Raw genomic sequence first — 20258 nt, 5'->3', positions numbered from 1 at the left:
AGATATGCTATCACTTATGCATTTATGTGCTGCTTTTATAAGTTTGTTTCAACTGCTGGCATTCGGCTTTCGTGCTGCAAGAGTTGTAAAACGGGCATTTGTGCGGCATGTGTGTGCTGTAGGTGCAGTTTCTGCACTGCATCAACCAGGCTGAGGAGGGAGGGGAGAGCGAGGTGGTGGACGGCTTCCACATGGCCGAGCTGCTGCAGAGAGAAGACCCAGAGGCCTTCAGGGTGCTCACCTCGCTCCATGTGGACTTCACCGACACGGGGACGGACTACTGTGACTTCATGCTGCAGTCCAAGAAGTGCATCATCGAGTAAGTGGAGATGAGCTGTCAGATAACCTGTTGTTGTTTTAATTCTCACGCACATACACACACGTACCATCTCTGAGTGAAGCAAAGATCAGACCTCGCTAAAATTGTATTGACTTGCATTTTAAGAGAAATATGCAGTGGAGTTTGTGTTTGTGATTTGAAATGGGACACTGCCATCTGCTGTTCAGAAGTATTATATCCAAACCATGAAGAGTGTTATATCTGCAGGATCATAATCACTATGTTGGTGTTAGATGTTCAGCATCCACATTTGGGTGTAATGTTCATGTCCATATACTTTTGGCCACCTAGTTTGCCTTGAGCATTGATGTGATCAAATATAATCTTTTCAACTAATCATGCCCGTGCAATAAATTATGCCTTTCAAATATTTTATGGGTAAAAGGCAGGAATCAAATTAATATTTTCAGTAGTTTAATCAGGCAACAGAAAAATGATCTGCAACAATTTTGTTAATTCATAATATGAGTAGATATTTTAAAAAGAAATGCATAAAACTATTGTTTGAGCTTCTTAAATGTAGGGATGTTAAACTTCATCGTCTCGTCTAAAATTAAAAAAACACTTAAAATTAATGATTTATGAGGTTAAAAATTGTCTAGAAAAGATTTTGTTTATTATAAGAGTAATTTGATGTTGTTAATCACATTTCGCATTAACCAAATCATCTTTTAAATGCCGTGGAAATGTGCAGCACATCATCATAACATTGCATGTTATCTAACAAAACATGACGACTCACCAAACAAAAGTTACCAAAAACATTTATTGGAAACAAAATTCTTTAGGAAAATAAATCTTTAGGAAATAATGACATTTTCATTGGGTGAATGCAATCATTTAAAATAATAATAATTTTCATAATAAGTTTAACCAACTAGTATTTCTGGTACCAACAAATGAGGGTAGCAATGTTCAAACAGTTAGTCGTGCACATTGCTACTCGAAAGTGAATATTTAAATATGCCACTGTGATATTAAACTGTGTACCTTTTATTTTGGACATTAAACAAATCACCTCAGTTTCTTTCTCAATATTTTCTGACACTTAATGTACCAAATGAAGATTATACCACAATACTTCTACTACAACTTATAATAATAATAATAATAATAATAATGACAATGATAATAAATATTTTATAAAAGTAATCCTTAGTTGCAGCCTGACAAGTGAGTTTCACATGTTTGCTTGATATTTGCCTTCAGTGATTTATCAGTTATCACAGTTGTTGCCATTTCATTTTATGTTAAGCATCTCATAAATTTCATCTCACTTTTTTCAGCTCAAAACTGATGAGTCATGTTATTTTGTCTTTGTCCTTCCTCTTCTCTGAGCAGCGTTAATGCTGAGGGTCGAGTTCTGAGGATAAACTACAACAACGCCACCAGAGATTCGGTGCTGGACGTCCCCCTGCATCAGGTGCAGCCCTTCTACAGAGCACTGAGGGCCTATGTGGACATCATGAACCGACCAGAGAACGTGGTCACTTACATCATGAACCCAGGTCAGTGTGCGCCTCTCAAAACTTCCCCAATAGGGCATAACACATATGACAAAAGCATATCTGTAGAGCCCTCAAATCACAGTTAAGAATACCAAAACAAAAAGAACATGAACTGATACAGTGATGAACAGCAACATCTTTGTCATTATCAAGGTCACAGTGACTTCTGAGTCATCTATGTCACTGTGACCCGAATCAAATTACCTCAAAGTGTGGTGTGACCCACTCTAAATAATCCCTGCTCAGCACACAGTCTGAAGCATCAAGCGACAGACTTGATGTGACAGTATTGTACAAGACATTAAGGACAACAAAGTGTAGCAGGATGGTGCCATTAGTAGGGAGACGGCGTATCGACAGCAGCATTCAGGGCTCGAGCCTCCATGTTGAAAAGCATCCATCCTGATGACGCGTCCTTGAGATACTTCAAACAAGTTTGTTGTTCCCTAACTAGTGCCAGCCTTACACCAAAGAACTTTTCAAAAAATTTCACTGTTGGACACTGTGACTGTCACTGGTAAACCACAACTAATTCAGCACTTCAGTGGCCATCACAGCTATACTGTCCATGTTTTTAACAAAAAATTTTTATACGTGCTATACTGCGACATTTTTTATGAAATTTGCATTGCATGCTGTACCAAGAAATATTTTAGGATATTCAAATGGCATGCTGTACTATGACATTTTTAGAAGAAAAAAACTATTTATCACACAGAGTAGTGTTACATTGTTTTGGGAAAAAACATCATTACATAGTATGTCATAAGAAATTCATTAAAGATTTCATAGGATAGTATACCCTCAAAATATAATTAAGAAAAGTCATTGTATAGTATTCCATAAAAATATCATAAGAATGTCGTGGTATAATATGCTTAAAAAAAATAATCTAAAATGTCAAAGCATGGTATGACGTAAAAATACCATAACAAATGTCATAGAATACTGTGACGTAAAAATATTATTAAAAAAAAGTGATATTATAGTGTGTTGACAGAAATATAATATTAATGATAATAATAAACTTTATTTATATAGCACTTACACATAGCACATAAAAGACATGCAGCACATCATAGTATAGTATGACGTAGAAAAAATCAAGAAAAACATTGGAATATACTATGTCATGAAAAAAAATCATGAAAAACGTCACAGTATAGTATGACGTGAAAAAAATCAGGAAAAACATCATAGTATAGTATGTCGTGAAAAAATCATGAAAAATGTCATAGTATAATGTGTCGTAAAAAAAAAATCAGGAAAAATGTCATAGTATAATATGTCGTAAAAAAATCCCGAAAAACGTCATAGCATGTCGTGAAAAAATCATGAAAAACATCATAGTATAGTATGTCGTGAAAAAAACATGAAAAACATCATAGTATAATATGTTGTAAAAAAATCATGAAAAACATCATAGTATAGTATGTTGTGAAAAAAACATGAAAAACATCATAGTATAGTATGTTGTGAAAAAAACATGAAAAACGTCATAGTATGTCGTAAAAAAACATGAAAAACATCATAGTATAGTATGTCGTGAAAAAAACATGAAAAACGTCATAGTATAATATGTCGTAAGAAAAAAAAATCCTGAAAAATGTCATAGTATAGGATGTCGTGAAAAAAAACTCATGAAAAACGTCATATTATAGTATAACGTTAAAAAATCCTGAAAAACGTCATAGTATAATATGTCGTAAAAACAAAATCCTGAAAAACGTTATAGTATAGTATGTTGTGAAAAAAATCCTGAAAAACGTCATAGTATAATATGTCGTAAAAAAAAAAATCCTGAAAAACGTCATAGTATGTCGTAAAAAAAACATGAAAAATGTCATAGTATAGTATGACATGAAAAATGTCATAGTATACTATGTTGGGAAAAATCCTGAAAAACGTCATAGTTTCATATGACGTAAAAAAATCCTGAAAAACGTCATAGTATCATATGACGTAAAAAAATCCTGAAAAACGTCATAGTATAGTATGTCGGGAAAAATCCTGAAAAACGTCATAGTATCATATGCGTAAAAAAAATCATGAAAAACGTCACAGTATAGTATAACGTTAAAAAAATCATGAAAAATGTCATAGTATGACGTGAAAAAATCACGAAAAACGTCATAGTATAGTATGTCGTGAAAAAAATCATGAAAAACTTCATAGTATAGTATGTCGTAAAAAAACCATGAAAAACATAGTATAGTATGTTGTGAAAAAATCCTGAAAAACGTCATAGTATAGTATGTTGTAAAAAAAATCATGAAAAATTTCGTAGTATAATATGTCGTAAAAAATCATGAAAAACGTCATAGTATAGAATGACGTGAAAAAATCATGAAAAACTTCGTAGTATAGTATGTCGTAAAAAATCATGAAAAACTTTGTAGTATAGTATGTCGTAAAAAATAATGAAAAACATCATAGTATAGTATGTCGTGAAAAAAACATGAAAAACGTCATAGTATGTCGTGAAAAAATCATGAAAAACGTCATAGTATAATATGTCGTAAGAAAAAAATCCTGAAAAATGTCATGGTATAGTATGTTGTGAAAAAAATCCTGAAAAACGTCATAGTATACTATGTCGGGAAAAATCCTGAAAAACGTCATAGTATAATATGTCGTAAAAACAAAATCCTGAAAAACGTCATAGTATAGTATGTTGTGAAAAAAATCCTGAAAAACGTTATAGTATACTATGTCGGGAAAAATCCTGAAAAACGTCATAGTATAATATGTCGTAAAAAAAAAATCCTGAAAAACGTCATAGTATGTCGTGAAAAAAACATGAAAAATGTCATTGTATAGTGTGACATGAAAAATGTCATAGTATACTATGTTGGGAAAAATCCTGAAAAATGTCATAGTATCATATGCCGTAAAAAAATCCTGAAAAACGTCATAGTATTACGTACGGAAGCCCTGAAAGGCAAGGTGAAAAAAAAAAAAAAAACGGGGCAATGTCAAAGTTTATCTCGTACGTACGGGATATTAAGTCATACGTATGAGATATTAAGTCATACGTACGAGATATTAAGTCATACGTACGAGATATTAAGTCATACGTACGAGATAAGTCGCAATTATTTTTTTTTTTCACTTTGCCTTTCAGGGGCACTGGCCCAGTTATTTTGGAGGGGAAAAAAAAAATGAAACGACAGGTTTTACCTTCTCAGTTACTTTGACTACAAATACCTGCTGTAAACCATAATGGGACAGAGAGATTTCTCCATAAAATATTTATATGACATAATTCTATATAGAATTATGTCATAACATAATTCTATATAGAATTATGTTATGACACCTTGCCTTTCAGGGCTTCCGTAGATTTCTGCCACTTGATGGAAAAAAATAAGATCTAATAAGTCAAAATAATGAGATAGTAAGTCAAAATAATGAGATACTAAGTCAAAATTATGACTTACTAAGTCAAAATTATAATTCTATATAGAATTATGTCATATAAATATTTTATGGAGAAATCTCTCTGTCCCATTATTTATATGACATAATTCTATATAGAATTATGTCATATAAATATTTTATGGAGAAATCTCTCTGTCCCATTATGGTTTACAGCAGGTATTTGTAGTCAAAGTAACTGAGAAGGTAAAACCTGTCGTTTCATTTTTTTTTTCCCCTCCAAAATAACTGGGCCAGTGCCCCTGAAAGGCAAAGTGAAAAAAAAAAATAATTGCGACTTATCTCGTACGTATGACTTAATATCTCGTACGTATGACTTAATATCTCGTACGTATGACTTAATATCTCATACGTATGACTTAATATCCCGTACGTACGAGATAAACTTTGACATTGCCCCGTTTTTTTTTTTTTTTTCACCTTGCCTTTCAGGGCTTCCGTATAGTATAGTATGTCGGGAAAAATCCTGAAAAAACGTCATAGTATCATATGCGTAAAAAAAAATCATGAAAAACGTCACAGTATAGTATAACGTTAAAAAAATCATGAAAAACGTCATAGTATGACGTGAAAAAATCACGAAAAACGTCATAGTATAGTATGACGTGAAAAAAACATGAAAAACGTCATAGTATAGTATGTTGTAAAAAAATCATGAAAAACGTCATAGTATAGTATGTCGTGAAAAAAATGTCATAATCGAGCATCATAACTTGATCTTTGGGTGTTGTCTTGTTTCAGGTGACATCGTGACCTTTGATAACTGGCGCCTGCTGCACGGACGGAGGCCGTACATCAGCAGCCCTGACAGGTTGCGACACCTTGAGGGAGCCTACCTGGACTGGGATGAAGTCATGTCTCGCCTCCGGATACTGCGCAGCTCGGTCCACGGGAACATTTGAGCTCCACAGCCAAATTTAAAAAGCTGGAATCTAAACAGTGCTGGGTGGCTTGACACTGTGAGCTCAGCTAAATGATGCTCTTAAAGCGCTGAGGGCGAAGTGCAAAGATACTGACATGTCTGACAACAGGTCGAGAGCTCAGTCTCTGACTCTGAAGGAGTCAGGCATGAAATCATGAATTAAGCAACAATAATTTACTTTCCAATATCTGTAAACTTTAAATGATGACAGAAACTTCTCAAACATGTAACTTAAAGCAACACTTCAATGCAATGATTATTATTATTCACGACACCTTGCTTTTAAATTAAAAAGGTGGTTTGTATTCAGTCATAGTGACAAATTTTATAAGCTTAAATTTAATGAAATGGGTTTTTATACATTTCTGAAAATGCCACATTGTGTTTATATTATGTAATGTATGCGTTTTTAAAGCTGGTTCATTATTCTCAGTTCTTGACCTGGCTGCTTGAGATGACTCCCTGTTGACTGTCTAACAGCTATAATCACGTCTGACATTTGGTTTGATGATATCTGATGGCATTAGAGCTCACTGCAGTGTATAGTGAAGTGTTGAGTGTGTGTATATAGAGAGCAGTGAACATGGGAGTGATTTCACACAGAGCCCTCATGTCAAAGTTTCTTCTTCTTATCTCCTACTACACTACTGTGCTACCTCTGCTGTTCAACCCTGTGCCTCCTGCCTACACACAGTGTGGTGTCCTTGACTCTTCCTTCATTCTGTAGAATTCTGTTCGCAGTCTGAATTAAAAATGGCCTTAAAGCTGCAGTGCAGTAGCTGCGCTAGAACAAGTGTGAAGTATCTGTTAATTTAAAGGGTCAGTTGAACCAAATTACAAAGACGCGTCTGCTTCTCTGCTTGACACAAAGTTTGGGATTCAGTCGCTGCCCACTGAAAACCAGATCAACTGAGGGAGCCCATTAAACCAGCTACAGTCCACACTGAGGGAAAAGACTGTAAGTTGTGTTGATGTTTGGGTGCACCACAGCGACCTAAGGTTTATCGGAGCTACTCTTGGTATTAGGTCCACACACACTGAGGATGTTTCCATGCACTAAATATTCAGTTTCAGCATATCCCATGTCTGAATGTGGAATATCTGAATTTATAATGCTGTTTACATGACCTGTATCAATTTTGGAATATTATCATATTCGGACTTATAGTGGAAAATTAATGTGCATGTAAACACACTCACTGTGGCAGAAAAAAACATTTTCACTTCCTGTGGTCGATTTCTGAAAATATCTGTCTAAAACACAAAGGTAGGCGAATTACCTACAGACGATTAATGTCAGACATGACCCCTCAAACTAGGCTTCATTTAAACTTACCCACAGCTGGTGCGTCTCAGTGCTGAGTCATGCTGCCTGGGTCCAAATGTTTGCATCCGCCTGCTACACTGAGCTGAGTCATTAGTTTGGCACCATGACGATCCAATGGACCGCGCGGGGGACTAACGCCATCAAGCAGTGAGACGGGACGCATCAGTTTGGACTTAACTCTTTGAAACCTGAGCACACTGGCTTGATTTCATTTAAAAACATTGTAAGAAGGCAACGAGCAACCAAAGAAGAAATGAACCAATAAAATAGCAAGAAAGTAGGAAAAAGAAAAAATTAAAAACAAGAACATTTGTTAAAAAAAAAAAAAGTTCACAACAAACAAGAAGACAAGGAAATTAAAATAATCTAATTATAATAATTATTTATTAGTTTTTCTCTAGCTTTTTTCTTTTTTCCCCCCTATTTTTTTGTTTTTAAATTTTTTTTAATCTTTTTTTTTCCCTTTTCTGCAATTTAAGGGACATGAGAGGCATGAAGACTATGAGCAACAAAAGTGGGAATGACCGGGAAAAAAAAGGCAAGAAATTCGTAAAAAGAGAAAATTAAAATCGAAAAAATATAGTTTTCCCTTAGCTTTTTAAAATAATTTTCTAAATCTACTATTTTTTTTTTTGCAATTTGTGGAACATCTCTTATCAAGTTGTTTGTTGCAGTTTTCCCATATTTTTTAAAAGGAATTGCACAAATTAGCTCAGCGTTTAAGGTTTAAAGATTCACAAAAAGCGTCTGAAAGCAGCACAAGAAAAAAAAAGGTGATGTCCCTCCAGGTTTCAAAGGGTCAAAATGATGTAAGATTCAGACGGATACATTGGTATAAAATGCCTGAAAGTGGACGATTAAGTGGACGTAATGTGAGACTGAAGATGGAAACGGAGTGTAACAAGTTGGCAGTTCCGTCTGAAATGCAGTCATTGAAAAGAAGTATCCTAACGTTCGTCATTTTCAGCGGACAGTGACAAAACATTTTTGGAACTCCTGCAAACACCTGAATATTATCAATGGTGCACAAAGAATTGAAAAATCACACTCCAAAAACTAAACAGCGACTCATCTTTTCATAAATGACGCTCAGATTATCTGGATGATCCACAGATCTCACTACTACTACCAAACAAAAAAAGTTCCTGGTAAAACTATTGGCGGGTTCTATGGATTATCCAGAGTAACAGGAAGTTGTCAAGCAGCATACGTTAAATCAAAAAAAGCATCCAAAATCCCAAACTATCTCCATGGATACAGGGTTAAGTGATGAGTAAGTCTTTGTAATTGCAGTAAACTGATCCTTTAAATCCCCATGAACTGTTTCTATGATGTCATCAAGCAGCACAATGTGCTCATGTTTCCACACGGCCAGTTTGTGATTGATTTGCTCCAATCTGCTGTTACTGAAAAACAATTTGCATTTTCTTCTTCTCTCCCACCTTATTTAATTGGTATGTAACCTAAAAACAGACATGAATGTACTTCCTGATGCAGAAACAATCAGGCTCAGACGTGCTCACAGTGATGAGCCTGATTAAACTTAGCTCTGATCGGTTTTTCATTTTGCATATTTAATAATAAAGTTCCTCCAGTCTTAAATCTTTGAATGGTTGTTAGGTGTTTTTTTTCTCCATAAAAGGACGATGAACTTCGCTGAGCTTTATTTGCGATAACTTTATTATATTGCCAAAGCTGTACATATTCTATAAATACTTTTTCAAATACTGGAATACTTACACCTGGCATCTCATTTCATTTATTCCCTCTGGTTACAGCAGCCGGCTCGCACAATGACAGAGATGAGTTGCAATACTCCAGTTTAAAAAAATGTCCTTTTTAACTCAAGCATAAAGAGCTGTGTCCCGTCCCCAGACCCATTCAGAGATGCTTCAGATGGAGTTGTGCACCGTCTGAACATCCTGCTCATTGTTTCCCTCCACACAGTTAAATCACTAAAAAATTACAAGCATGTCAGAATCAAAAAGAAACATCTTCCAGTGATATAGCTGTACCGATATATTGCTCATCTGGAGAAACTGTTCACCACACGGACGCACAAGCACACACAAACCCACACACACGCACGCTCACTGTGAATTTACAGGGCCGGCGATCGGACCAACTGTTCTCTACGATCACAGAACAGACACATCGAAGACTGGATCTCCTCTGGGAGCAGGTGACCACAGCTGTTAGGCTTCAACACAGCTCAACGACCAATCACAGGGCGGAAAACTGCTGCTGCTGCTGCTGCTGCTGCTGCTGCTGTGTTCGGAGGGTTTTGTACGTTTGTCACAGCCCAGTCTGTGATGAGAAAACAGGTGTTTAAATCCTTGGCTGCTCCAAAACATGACCTGCTGTTACACCAGAGTCTGTGACCAAGTCCTCTTTATATACCCAAAATGCACTGGTTCTCTTTATTCTCTAGTTAATGGCATAATTTTTGGATTCCTCTACGTTTAGGTGACAGCAGGAGGAACTGGTGCATGGATGTCGTCACACTTTCTACAAGTGGTGTTTGGTATTAGAGCTGCACGATTAGTCGATCAAAATAAAAGTAATCGCAAACTATTATGAGTCATTTCTCAAGCAGAAATTGTCACATTTGCTGGTTCAATCTTTTTTCAGTGGGAGACTGTTGCTTTTTTTGTCACTTATGATCAGCAGTGGTTCCAAACTGGTGCGTCGTGGTCCAAAAAAGGGTCGCAGATCCACTCTGAATTGACCACAAGTGACTCGCAAACGTGTCAAGTTTGTAAAAAACACACTTAATTTTCAGGTACTGTTAATTTCTGGCACAGAGCTTTTATTTTGAAGTGCTGTTTCCTTCAGTTCTGCTGTTACACCAGATTCTGCGACCAAGACGTGACAGTTTAAGTCCCTTTTATTTACCCACAATGCACTGGTTCTCTTTGTTTTCTATTAAAGTTAACTGCATTGTTTTTGGATTTTTCTACTTTTAGGATGACAGCAGGAGGAACTGTTGCCTGGATACTGTCACACCAATTAATTAATTATTAATTAGAGCCACACAATTAGTTGGTAACCTGATTGAAAGAAATTTAATTGCAAACTATTGTGATATTTAAATAAATGATTTAGTCATTTCTCAAGCAGAAATGTCACATTTGTTGCTTTGAGTTTCTAAATTGTGAGACAAAAAGTGGGTTGTGGATGCGTTATGAGTGGACCACGAGTGACTCGCAAGTGTGTCAACTTTCTAAAACACATTATTTTGAAGTGCAGTTTCCTGTTGTAGAGTGAGTGACTAACAGACAGCAAACAACCTCGACGACGTGGCCAAATGCAAGTGTGGCGCTGAGTATATTAAACTGTGTGGACCTTGAACTAATGACTAAGGAGACATCTGAACCAGTTGGGAACCACTGTGATAGAGTGTGAAGTTTTCTACTGCCAGTAAACTGAGAGCTGTGTACATAGTTCTTGCAGGTGAGTAGACATGTTTAGCGGTGTGTCACCTGTGATGTCACAGACGGGCCATAAAACAGGTCAGTAGTTTTGTATATCTCTTACTAAATCAGTCTCTCCTTCAAACTCCGTGCTGACTTAATCTGGATTGATATTCGAGCACCGGTGGGCAGAGACGGACGGTATTTGTATGCGGCCCATCATTGCATCTCGCAAGGGGCCTAAATCGGTGCGTCCACCTGGGTGTCGCATTTCCATCAGTGCTGTTCGTAGCCGATCAGAGCTGGAGCTGATAAATACCTGTGACTACTGACCTGGGTGCTGCAAGTAAACCTGAAAATGTCTCTGGGTTCTTGGTAATTATGAAAGAATTTTTCACTTATTTCTTAACATTTAATAGACAAAATATTATTTAATTAATCGTGGAAATAGTCGGCAGATTCCTAGATAATAAAGAAAGACTGTTAGATGCAGCTCTGGTAATGTTAAAATATTTTTTAAACTTCAGACACAGCAGGGTCACATGTTCAAATTTGTGACTTAACCGTCGAGAGTTTTCCTCTGGTATCCTTCAGTCTTTATAACCGGCGAGGGGTGAAGGCCAATGAGACGTGAGTATTTCTAAATTTCCAGATGCAGGTCAACAGAGGCACGGCAGACAATAGGTCACTATTTCTAACAAAGGCCATCAGAAAATGTGACCCTGCACCTGGAAACTGAAGAAACTGCTGACCTGTTGTAAAGACTGAAGGACAGACTGAACATATCGCTCACGCTGCGTTCAAGTAGTGTCGGCACAATGAGGAGGAAACCTCGTCAATCCCGATGTTACATCCGCTGGTGGCCTTGTAGTGACGTCATTAAGAGTCGAATTCCTCGATTAGACCGAACGTGGTTTTAACATTGCTGCGTTTTTTTCTTTGTATGGTTTGATGTGAAGTAAACGTGCAGATTTGAACCTGGGGCCTGCACACAGGGAAACGGAGACCTAAGTGTGGGCACAGAAAGAGGAGAAATCACAGGGAGAAATGTCACCACCAGTTTGTCCGGGAGTTCGCCTGTAGGTTCAAGCCTCACTTTAGGATGAGTCAGGGACAGGTCAATCACTGGGCCTCATTGTGGTTGGTAAAACTTCAGGAAATAGCTGAGACTAAAATTTGTTTAGATGCGTGAACGTTAGCTTCATACTATACGCTATCATTTCTTGTCATCGCCGCCACAGAAGGCCTGGGTTTCAATTCATCTGATTGGACATGACACAACACCGCTGCAGTTCTTTTATCAGGTGGTCTAATATGAAAATAAAAAAATACTGAGCTGTTTTAACGACAGAAATACGACAACGTCTGTGCAACAGCGCCCCCTGCAGTCACACACAATATGGTGTTACACCAGCTGAGCCAGGTTGGTTTAGTTTCCACTTCATCACACAACCGACGACATTTCACGCGACTTTTAGAGGCTGAATTTAAATGGAAAAGATACTGCAGCATCTCTGACGTTAGGCGCAGCATCTCCACCACCTGTTGTTTAAAGACACCTGTTGTGACATCACAGACTGGGGGCGTGGCCTGTGTGCAAAACACTCCAAACACTTCACCCATGGAGAGCAACACAGCAGCTGTTTTCTTTTCCATAAGTGATTTGGAGTTGATTTACCTTAAAAAGACAAACTTTAAACAGTCAGACTGACGTCATCATATTCACCTCGATCAATATGAACTATAGAAAAACAAAAACACGTTCTTACATTCTTCACCCTGTGAAGCCAGTTAACTCAAGAAAACATGGCTCTGGCAATGGCTAACTACTCATTAAGTATTGCACATCTAGCAAATCAACAATTTGTAACATTTTTTTTTCCAGAGAAATGTACAGTCAATATATGTATATATTAAATAAATACTATATATAGAAATATATATAATATTTATTTGTCATCCTCATAGTAACATGCAATTGATAACAGCAGACCACAGACGAGAGATTTTACAGTAGAACTAGAACAGTAATTCAGCCCGGCGGGCCGATCTAGGGCAAGAGAACACATCTGAGAACACTCACATTATTTTAGGGTTCAAACACTTGTAAGAAGCGTTCACATGCAGTGCTCTGGTGCAGTATACAGTAGCGTTTTCAGTATGGGACGTCCCGCACTACGAGAGGGTCTCTGGATGTTTCACCAGTTTAAACTTGGACAGACTGGAACTTTACAGTAACCACAGATCACAGAATAACTCACACAGTCGATTGGAGACGGGCAGGGAGCGGCAGGGCGGGGGGCTACTCTGTAGTGAATGTCAAGGCTGTGCACGGGACCTGCATGCACTCTGTGCCTCGGGGCGATCCCTCACATCTCCTATCGGTAAAAACAGTTGGGTGGTTGGCAGCAGGAACAAGAGAAGACTTTCACACTGAGGAGAGGAGCTCGAGGAGAGTCTCCCGACTTAAGGAGCAGGCAAACATTTAGCTAGTTGGAATCATCAGGACGACAGCGATGAGGGGTTGCAAGTATTTACACAACATCACAGACTAAACACGTCTACACAACAGGGTCTAAAAAGGGTTGAGGCTTGTATATACAAGAGGAGGGAGCAGGAAGTGTGTGCTTAGAGTAAAGTTAGGGATTGTCAGAAGTCTGTGGTTTTAGAGCTGAGATGCCGTTTCAAGTAGAGAGGCACACCGAGGATGTGGGGGAGGGGGGGCAGAGAGGGGGAAGGGCGCGGGGCGTAGACTAGCTAGGAAGGGGTCGCGGTGACAGAATCTTGGGTTTTCCTTCCGCCTCCTTCCCCTTCACTGCCGCCACGTAGGAGAAAAGGCAGAGGACCGAGTAACAGATCTGATGTGCCTGTGGGAGGAAAGAACAACCATGAGGAAGATGATGGTCCAGGTGTGAGGTCACAGCTGTGTACAGATAAAAACAACTCCAGAGAAATATTTACTGTCACACACGAGTTATATAATATTATGGAGTGATGTTTGTATGAGTGTATCCCTGTGTGTATCTTGCGCACTAGCATCAAGATGTTCAGCTGGTGGATAGCTGGCGTCAGTAAAGGGCTACCTCAAAGACACACAATAGGGATGCACCACATTGGATTTTTTGCAGATATATATATGCTGATATATAACGAGTCATATCCACCTAATTTTAGTGATCAAGTCTCTTCTGTAGTGGAATTAACATCATATTATACATGCATGCTCTTATCATGACGGCCCACCAGCAGACTGAGACATGAAATACAATACTTTTTAATGTATGTAATATTCAGTCATTGTGCAAAATAAGAAAAAGAATGTTAGCTGATTCTTCTGCTGATATGTAAACACATGTAACACATGTACTGTAAACACATTGTTTACTAGACAACTCCACAGGGCTTGTTAAACGTGTGTGCTCTCCATGCAGTGCTCTCAGAGAGCAAAACCCTGACCTAAATGACCTGAACCCTAAAGATGAAACGCTGACTGACCAGTGCATTTTAATTTATTGAAATGTAATCTATTAACCCCACTTAGTGCTAACGATTCTCAGTCGTCACCTTACTCAACAACAACACCAAATTATAACATAACTGATTCTGACAGATGCTAAATATTCCTATTTAGAATTAGGAGCTCTAAGTTAAAGTGGAGGATGCGTTCAGACTGCGCTGCGCAGCACAGTGGGGAACTAAAGTACTGGGGTCTGGCACCAAGACTAACAAGAACCTGCAGGGTCGCCCAGGGAAATTTCAAACCTGGCTCCACTTTTTGATTTTCCATCGCACTGCTTTGATGGATGACGTCACACAACATTGAAAAATCAAATACATGGTGTAGTGCTGCAGTTGATCACAAGACCGCTGGGACCTTAAATGTCACTGTAGGTGAATTTCCACCCCCTGTTTTTATGCATATTTCCAACTTGGCTTAAAGTTGGCTTAAGTGGAGACAAAAAATAAATAAAACACCATAACACATGGCAAAAATCTTCAGTCAACTAGTGGCTCTTTGCTTCTGTTTCCAACTGACAATTAATTCTTGTTATTACATTTTAAATTAATTATTTAAATTTGACCATATGGCCTTAAAGGGAAATTTTGGTTTATTTCAACCTGTCTCCTATCGTCCTAAATTTGTTTCAAGTGACTAGTGACATAAAAATAATAGTTAGCATGTTAGCCGTTAGCCTAGATACAGCCGGGGTGCATAGTAGCGTCAGACCTGTTAAAGCGTAAGTGAACGGGCAACCTTCAAGTGCAAAGTTAGTCCACTAAACAAGCTTTTTTCCACAAAGACCGCCTCATATCGTTAGGATAAATGTCAGAGAACATATAGAAAACGACATGTAAACGTGTTGTCTTACCTTACCGGTGTGCTGCCATGTTTGTTTACCATCTAGCTCTGCTGAAAGCGCGGCCGAAATATCGCGAGAACAAGCAGCGACAGCTGGAAGGCAGAACTGGACAGTAGCCTGAAAAGTTCATTCATTTATTTTATGAAAGATTTATAGAATAATGGCTGACTTTTTGCCAGACTTCGACTTTGATTTTGCAGAGTTTGATGGCCGCCCTTATTTATTTGAGCCAGAATACACTGACGAAGAGCTTCGTGAAATTGAAGAACGGAGGAGGAGAGAGAGAGAGGCGCACCAGGTAGAGGACGAGAGAGGAGGAATGGCTGCTGCAAGGCTGCGTAGCTCTGGAGATTGGTGGTGTACCTGTGAATGCTGTGCCCCAGTGCCCACAGAAGAGGAATGCCTCTGTTGCAAGGAATGGGACCGGTTGCAGCCTTATTTTCAAGGTCTGGATGTGACCGAGGACAAGACACCTCCACCTGGAGTAGTATCCAGCTGGGCTTTATGTAGAGCTCACGAGATTTCAGGCACGGTATGAGATCGCTGCTTGTTCTCGCAATATTTCGGCTGCGCTTTGGAAAGCAGAGCTAGATGGTAAACAAACATGGCAGCACACCGGTAAGGTAAGACAACACGTTTACATGTCGTTTTCTATATGTTCTCTGACATTTATCCTAACGATATGAGGCGGTCTTTGTGGAAAAAAGCTTGTTTAGTGGACTAACTTTGCACTTGAAGGTTGCCCGTTCACTTACGTTTTAACAGGTCTGACGCTACTATGCGCCCCGGCTGTATCTAGGCTAACGGCTAACATGCTAACTATTATTTTTATGTCACTAGTCACTTGAAACAAATTTAGGACGATAGGAGACAGGTTGAAATAAACCGAAATTTCCCTTTAATGTGGTATCACACTTTTCTATTTTTTAAAGAAGAATTTGAAAATGTAAATGACAGCTGTCACAGATTAAAACCAATCATCTGTTGATCTTTAACAAATCAAGACTTGATAGTCTAACATTAGTGAATCATGACCTTTAAATCAAAAGTCAAAATAACTCGTGAATTTGGAGAATCGCGACACCCCTACATGTTTCTGTTACATGTTTTGAAGTCTGACTGTCGCTCTTTTAATCAGATGATTTCGAGCCACCTACTGTTTCTTACTATTACCAAACTCCTAATATTCAGTAGTGGATTGATAATTTTCTGAAACTCTGGTTAAAACGTGCACTTTGTAAACTTTTCATTACTTTCCAGAATTGTAAAATCCTGTATAGAGAATCATAAAACACTGTGCAGTTGTTTGGCAAATGATGAGCCTTCAAACTCATGAATATATTACTTTAGTTGTTTTTTTTTTCCTTCAGAACTCTTTATCATCTTCTAATTAACACATCCACACCAGTGCAGACCCTTGCATTTTGTGTTTGTAAATCAGTGCTACTTTCAGTCTGAACATGACCCAACATAATTATTATGCAGGGTTTTTTTTAAACACGGGAAAACATGGTCTATTGGCAATAAATGTGTCAGAAAACTGTTTTAGTAAACAGTAGAAAGCAGCATGGAGTGAAAGTGGTTCCTCCTTTTTTTATATCTGTTACTGATTCATTTCTCTTTTATACTCAGTGCCAGTTTGGATCCATGTTTGAGCTGCTTGGACAGAAACAGACAGATTTTATGGCAGCATGTCGTTACATCGTGCCAGAGATTGGCAAAAAATTAGCGCATCCACCTGGGTGTCATGTTCCATCCCTGCCTATCAGAGCTGGAGTTGATGAATACCCATGACAACTGCAGAGTCATTTGACCCGGGAGCGAACCCCGATCGTAACCTTTGCATTAAATACAAAATCCTGATGTCAGCGAGTGTGAGTAGGAAAGGAGCTTTACTGTAAGATGAAGTGGAGACATAACTTTGGTGCCATCAGCTCGTTATATGAGTAAGGTGACTGCTGACTACAGGGCCAAACTCTCAGGAGGTGCTGTAATCCTTTAATGACCAGAGGGAATTAAACTGCTTCACTCTCAGTGATTAAGTTCACACATTATAAAGGACGTGTTAAAGTGCTTCCACTGAGGTTAGAGCTTCAGTTTTCAGACTTGTACTCATGTTAGATGTCTCAGGGGGACTGAATCAGAGGGACACCTTGTGACTGGCGCTCGACATGCACTGGTAGAAGACAAAAGAAGACGTGAGGACTCACCATGGGGGTCTTGTACTTGTGGATCACCACTTCTTTAGTTTCAGGAACTATGCCGATGCAAGAGACAAAACAAAGAATTCAAAGGCAGCAGGAACATTAATGAGTTCATGCTTGAGAGCTTTTGGGGGGGGGGGGGCAACAGGGGTGGACTTTTAACAAGGTGTAAAATGGGATGTGGGCCAAGAAGAGTCTGCCACAACAGTCAGGAGTACGCTCGACTTCAGACAGAGAGGGTGACAAGGGCAGGAGTCTGCTGCTGTTAAATCCTGTTTATGTTGAAATGTTTAAAAAATCCGACTAATTAAATGATCAGACTTTATTTTTTCAACTGATTTTCAGTCTATCAAAGGACAGAGTCTGGTGTAATAAACTGTTTATAAGGGACTGTAAAGTGATAAATGTGACTGTTGGTGGGACGTTCATGGCCCACAAAATGGACAAATAAAAACACAAATGTATTTTATAACAACAGACTGCAAAGGTTGTAAAGTTTCAAATGTGAAATAAAACAAAGCAGGAAAAAGAAGGACAACCTTCCCTCCCCAACTCTTTCCACCCCAGTGAACCGAGAGTTAAAAGACATCACAGAGAAGCAGCTACGAGAGGCCAAAATCCTTTGACCCGGGACCATGTCACTGCCCGCAGGACAGATTGACTTTTCATTAGTAACTGTGAACCCATACAAGAGATGAGGAGGCAGAGATCTGGACAGATGAAGGAGGGGGGGCTGGGAAATGTTAAATCCCTCTACAGACCCCCGACTTGCTGAGATTCAGAGGCAGACTACCAGAGAATGAGAGATGGAGTCTGGGGTGATCTCCGAAATGAAAAGCAAGTGATGACAGAAGCAGAGGAAAACTCATGGTACAGAAAAAAGAAAATAACCAGTGAAAAGGATCGAGTGAGGAAATACTCTGTGTTTAGTTTGAATAAGAAAGGAGAAAGGTGACAACACTTTACCTGCTGGAGAATGAAGGTTTTCATAGTGGCAAAGATGAGGGCAACATTACAAAAGCAGCACAGAGACACGACAGTAACCCAGCCTGGCACTCAACCTCAGCCTCTGACTGTCATAGACATGTAAACAGTGCACTGACCCTTTCACTCCTGCTCAGCAGAGGCAGCCTCGACAACAAATCTTTAGTGCTCTCTTCTCTGCACCTATGAAACGTATAACTTACAGATCAAGGTTTTTTTTTTCTGTCAACGTGTAGATAAATCTGGTGTTTAAGGATGATTTTAAGAGCTAAAACTACTTCTTATTCTTCTCTTAAGTTCAATAACTGGTCTTTATTTTCCAGCTAACTTAAAATCAGTGTACAGCTTGGTGAAATATTTAAAATTGTGCGAGTGTTGTTGTTGCATCTGGTACTTGTTGGGCATTGTGGTTTTAAACCTTTGAAACCTGAAGCGACGTCACTTTTCAGATGCCCTTCGCAAGTTTTCATACCTTTAAACGTTGAGCAAATTGGCGCAATCCTTTCAAAAACATGGAGAAAAAAGCAAAAAGTAACTTGATGAGAAATGTTCCACAAATTGGAAAAAATTAGTAGATTTTGAAAATTATCTTAAGGGAAAAACCAATGTTTATAATTATCATTATATTTCTAAAATAATATTACGGAATTATTATGTTTTTTTAAGCTCTTTCTCCAGGTCATCTCCTTGTTGTTTGTTGGTTTTAACTTTCGTTCTTTTTTCCTTATTTTTTTGTTGTTAATTAATTTTAACTTTTTACTAAATTCTTGCTGATTTTTTGGGTCATTTATCCATCTGTTGTTCATTGCCGTTTTCCCATGTTTTTGAAGGAAACCGAGCCAATTTGCTCAGGTTCCAAAGGGTTAATCAAATACTCAAACAGAAATAAATAATGCGTTTATCAGGGACTATTTTCAGTGGTGGATTAATACACATTTAGTGCTTGCAGGACAGTGACTGTGGGACTGAGTCAAAATAAACTCCAGTTTCTGTGTTCATTGATGCATTTCTAAAAGCTCTATGGCACTGATTTATTTTTACTTTTTTTCATTGGATTTGTCAACAATACGAAAAAAATTATAGAATATCAGCAAACTTAACCGTTAGGGCTCGATCTTACACCTAGCTTAAAGAGCACACAGTGCAACTGTCATTGCTAGCGTTAGATCAGTGCAGTTGTCATATTCACGTCCAGCACCCACACTGTGTAAGCAGCAAATGTACTTGCATCCATCTGTGCACCCATGGGTGTGTAGATCTTAAACTGAGGTGTGGTCAGGCGCACCGTTGGCGGACTGGTATTTTGAGGCAGCAGAAGTCAACAGCGCAGTATGGATGAGACGCGGGGATGAGTTGCTGGTCAGTAAAATACAACACGATTAATAAGGAAAATATTCACTACAAGCTATATAATGTGAATGTAGCAGAGAGCAGAGCAGAGACGCAACTGCTTTCTGACTCCCCATTAAAGGCTCATTTATGCTCAACATTACATATGTATAAGGACATGGACGGATCCCTCTGTCTGTACTGTGTGTTCAGTTCATCCGTATTAGTGCACAGATAAAACATAGCAGTACCATCATAGACCACAGGGGGCAGTGTAGCGTAGTTGAAGTGAGATAAGAGAGGACGAAGACATTTAAAAAATGGAATGGAATGAATCTTTAACATAGTGGAAAGAATTCTCCGTCTGTCATGTTGCAATATATTTCATGGCACATTTATTGTTGTGAAACTTTTGACTCCGCCCTCTAGTGC

General features: G+C 38.5%; 2 protein-coding genes across 23 annotated transcripts in view; one reads left to right on the top strand and one right to left on the bottom strand.

The window, feature by feature from the left end:
- The window catches only part of bbox1 (butyrobetaine (gamma), 2-oxoglutarate dioxygenase (gamma-butyrobetaine hydroxylase) 1), a 41240-nt gene extending 32546 nt beyond the window's left edge, over positions 1-8694 (top strand). The window contains exons 6-8 of the mRNA XM_049598741.1: positions 123-319; positions 1682-1848; positions 6028-8694. Coding sequence (XP_049454698.1) covers positions 123-319; positions 1682-1848; positions 6028-6188 — 525 coding nt within the window. The 3' untranslated portion in view covers positions 6189-8694. The remainder of the gene's footprint in view (positions 1-122; positions 320-1681; positions 1849-6027) is intronic.
- Positions 8695-9197: 503 nt separating this feature from the next.
- madd (MAP-kinase activating death domain) overlaps positions 9198-20258 on the bottom strand; it is an 82205-nt gene continuing 71144 nt past the window's right edge. For 14 of the 22 annotated variants that reach the window (XM_049598510.1, XM_049598502.1, XM_049598539.1 and 11 more), the window contains 2 exons: positions 17520-17566; positions 9198-13815 (listed from right to left, as the gene is read on the bottom strand). In XM_049598510.1, coding sequence (XP_049454467.1) covers positions 13702-13815; positions 17520-17566 — 161 coding nt within the window. In that variant the 3' untranslated portion in view covers positions 9198-13701. The remainder of the gene's footprint in view (positions 13816-17519; positions 17567-20258) is intronic. The other 8 variants (XM_049598571.1, XM_049598569.1, XM_049598591.1 and 5 more) reach the window with 1 other exon arrangement.

Source organism: Epinephelus fuscoguttatus, linkage group LG2 (assembly GCF_011397635.1).
Source record: "Epinephelus fuscoguttatus linkage group LG2, E.fuscoguttatus.final_Chr_v1".
Taxonomy (NCBI): domain Eukaryota; kingdom Metazoa; phylum Chordata; class Actinopteri; order Perciformes; family Serranidae; genus Epinephelus; species Epinephelus fuscoguttatus.
This window is presented reverse-complemented; position numbering and strand designations above follow the sequence as displayed.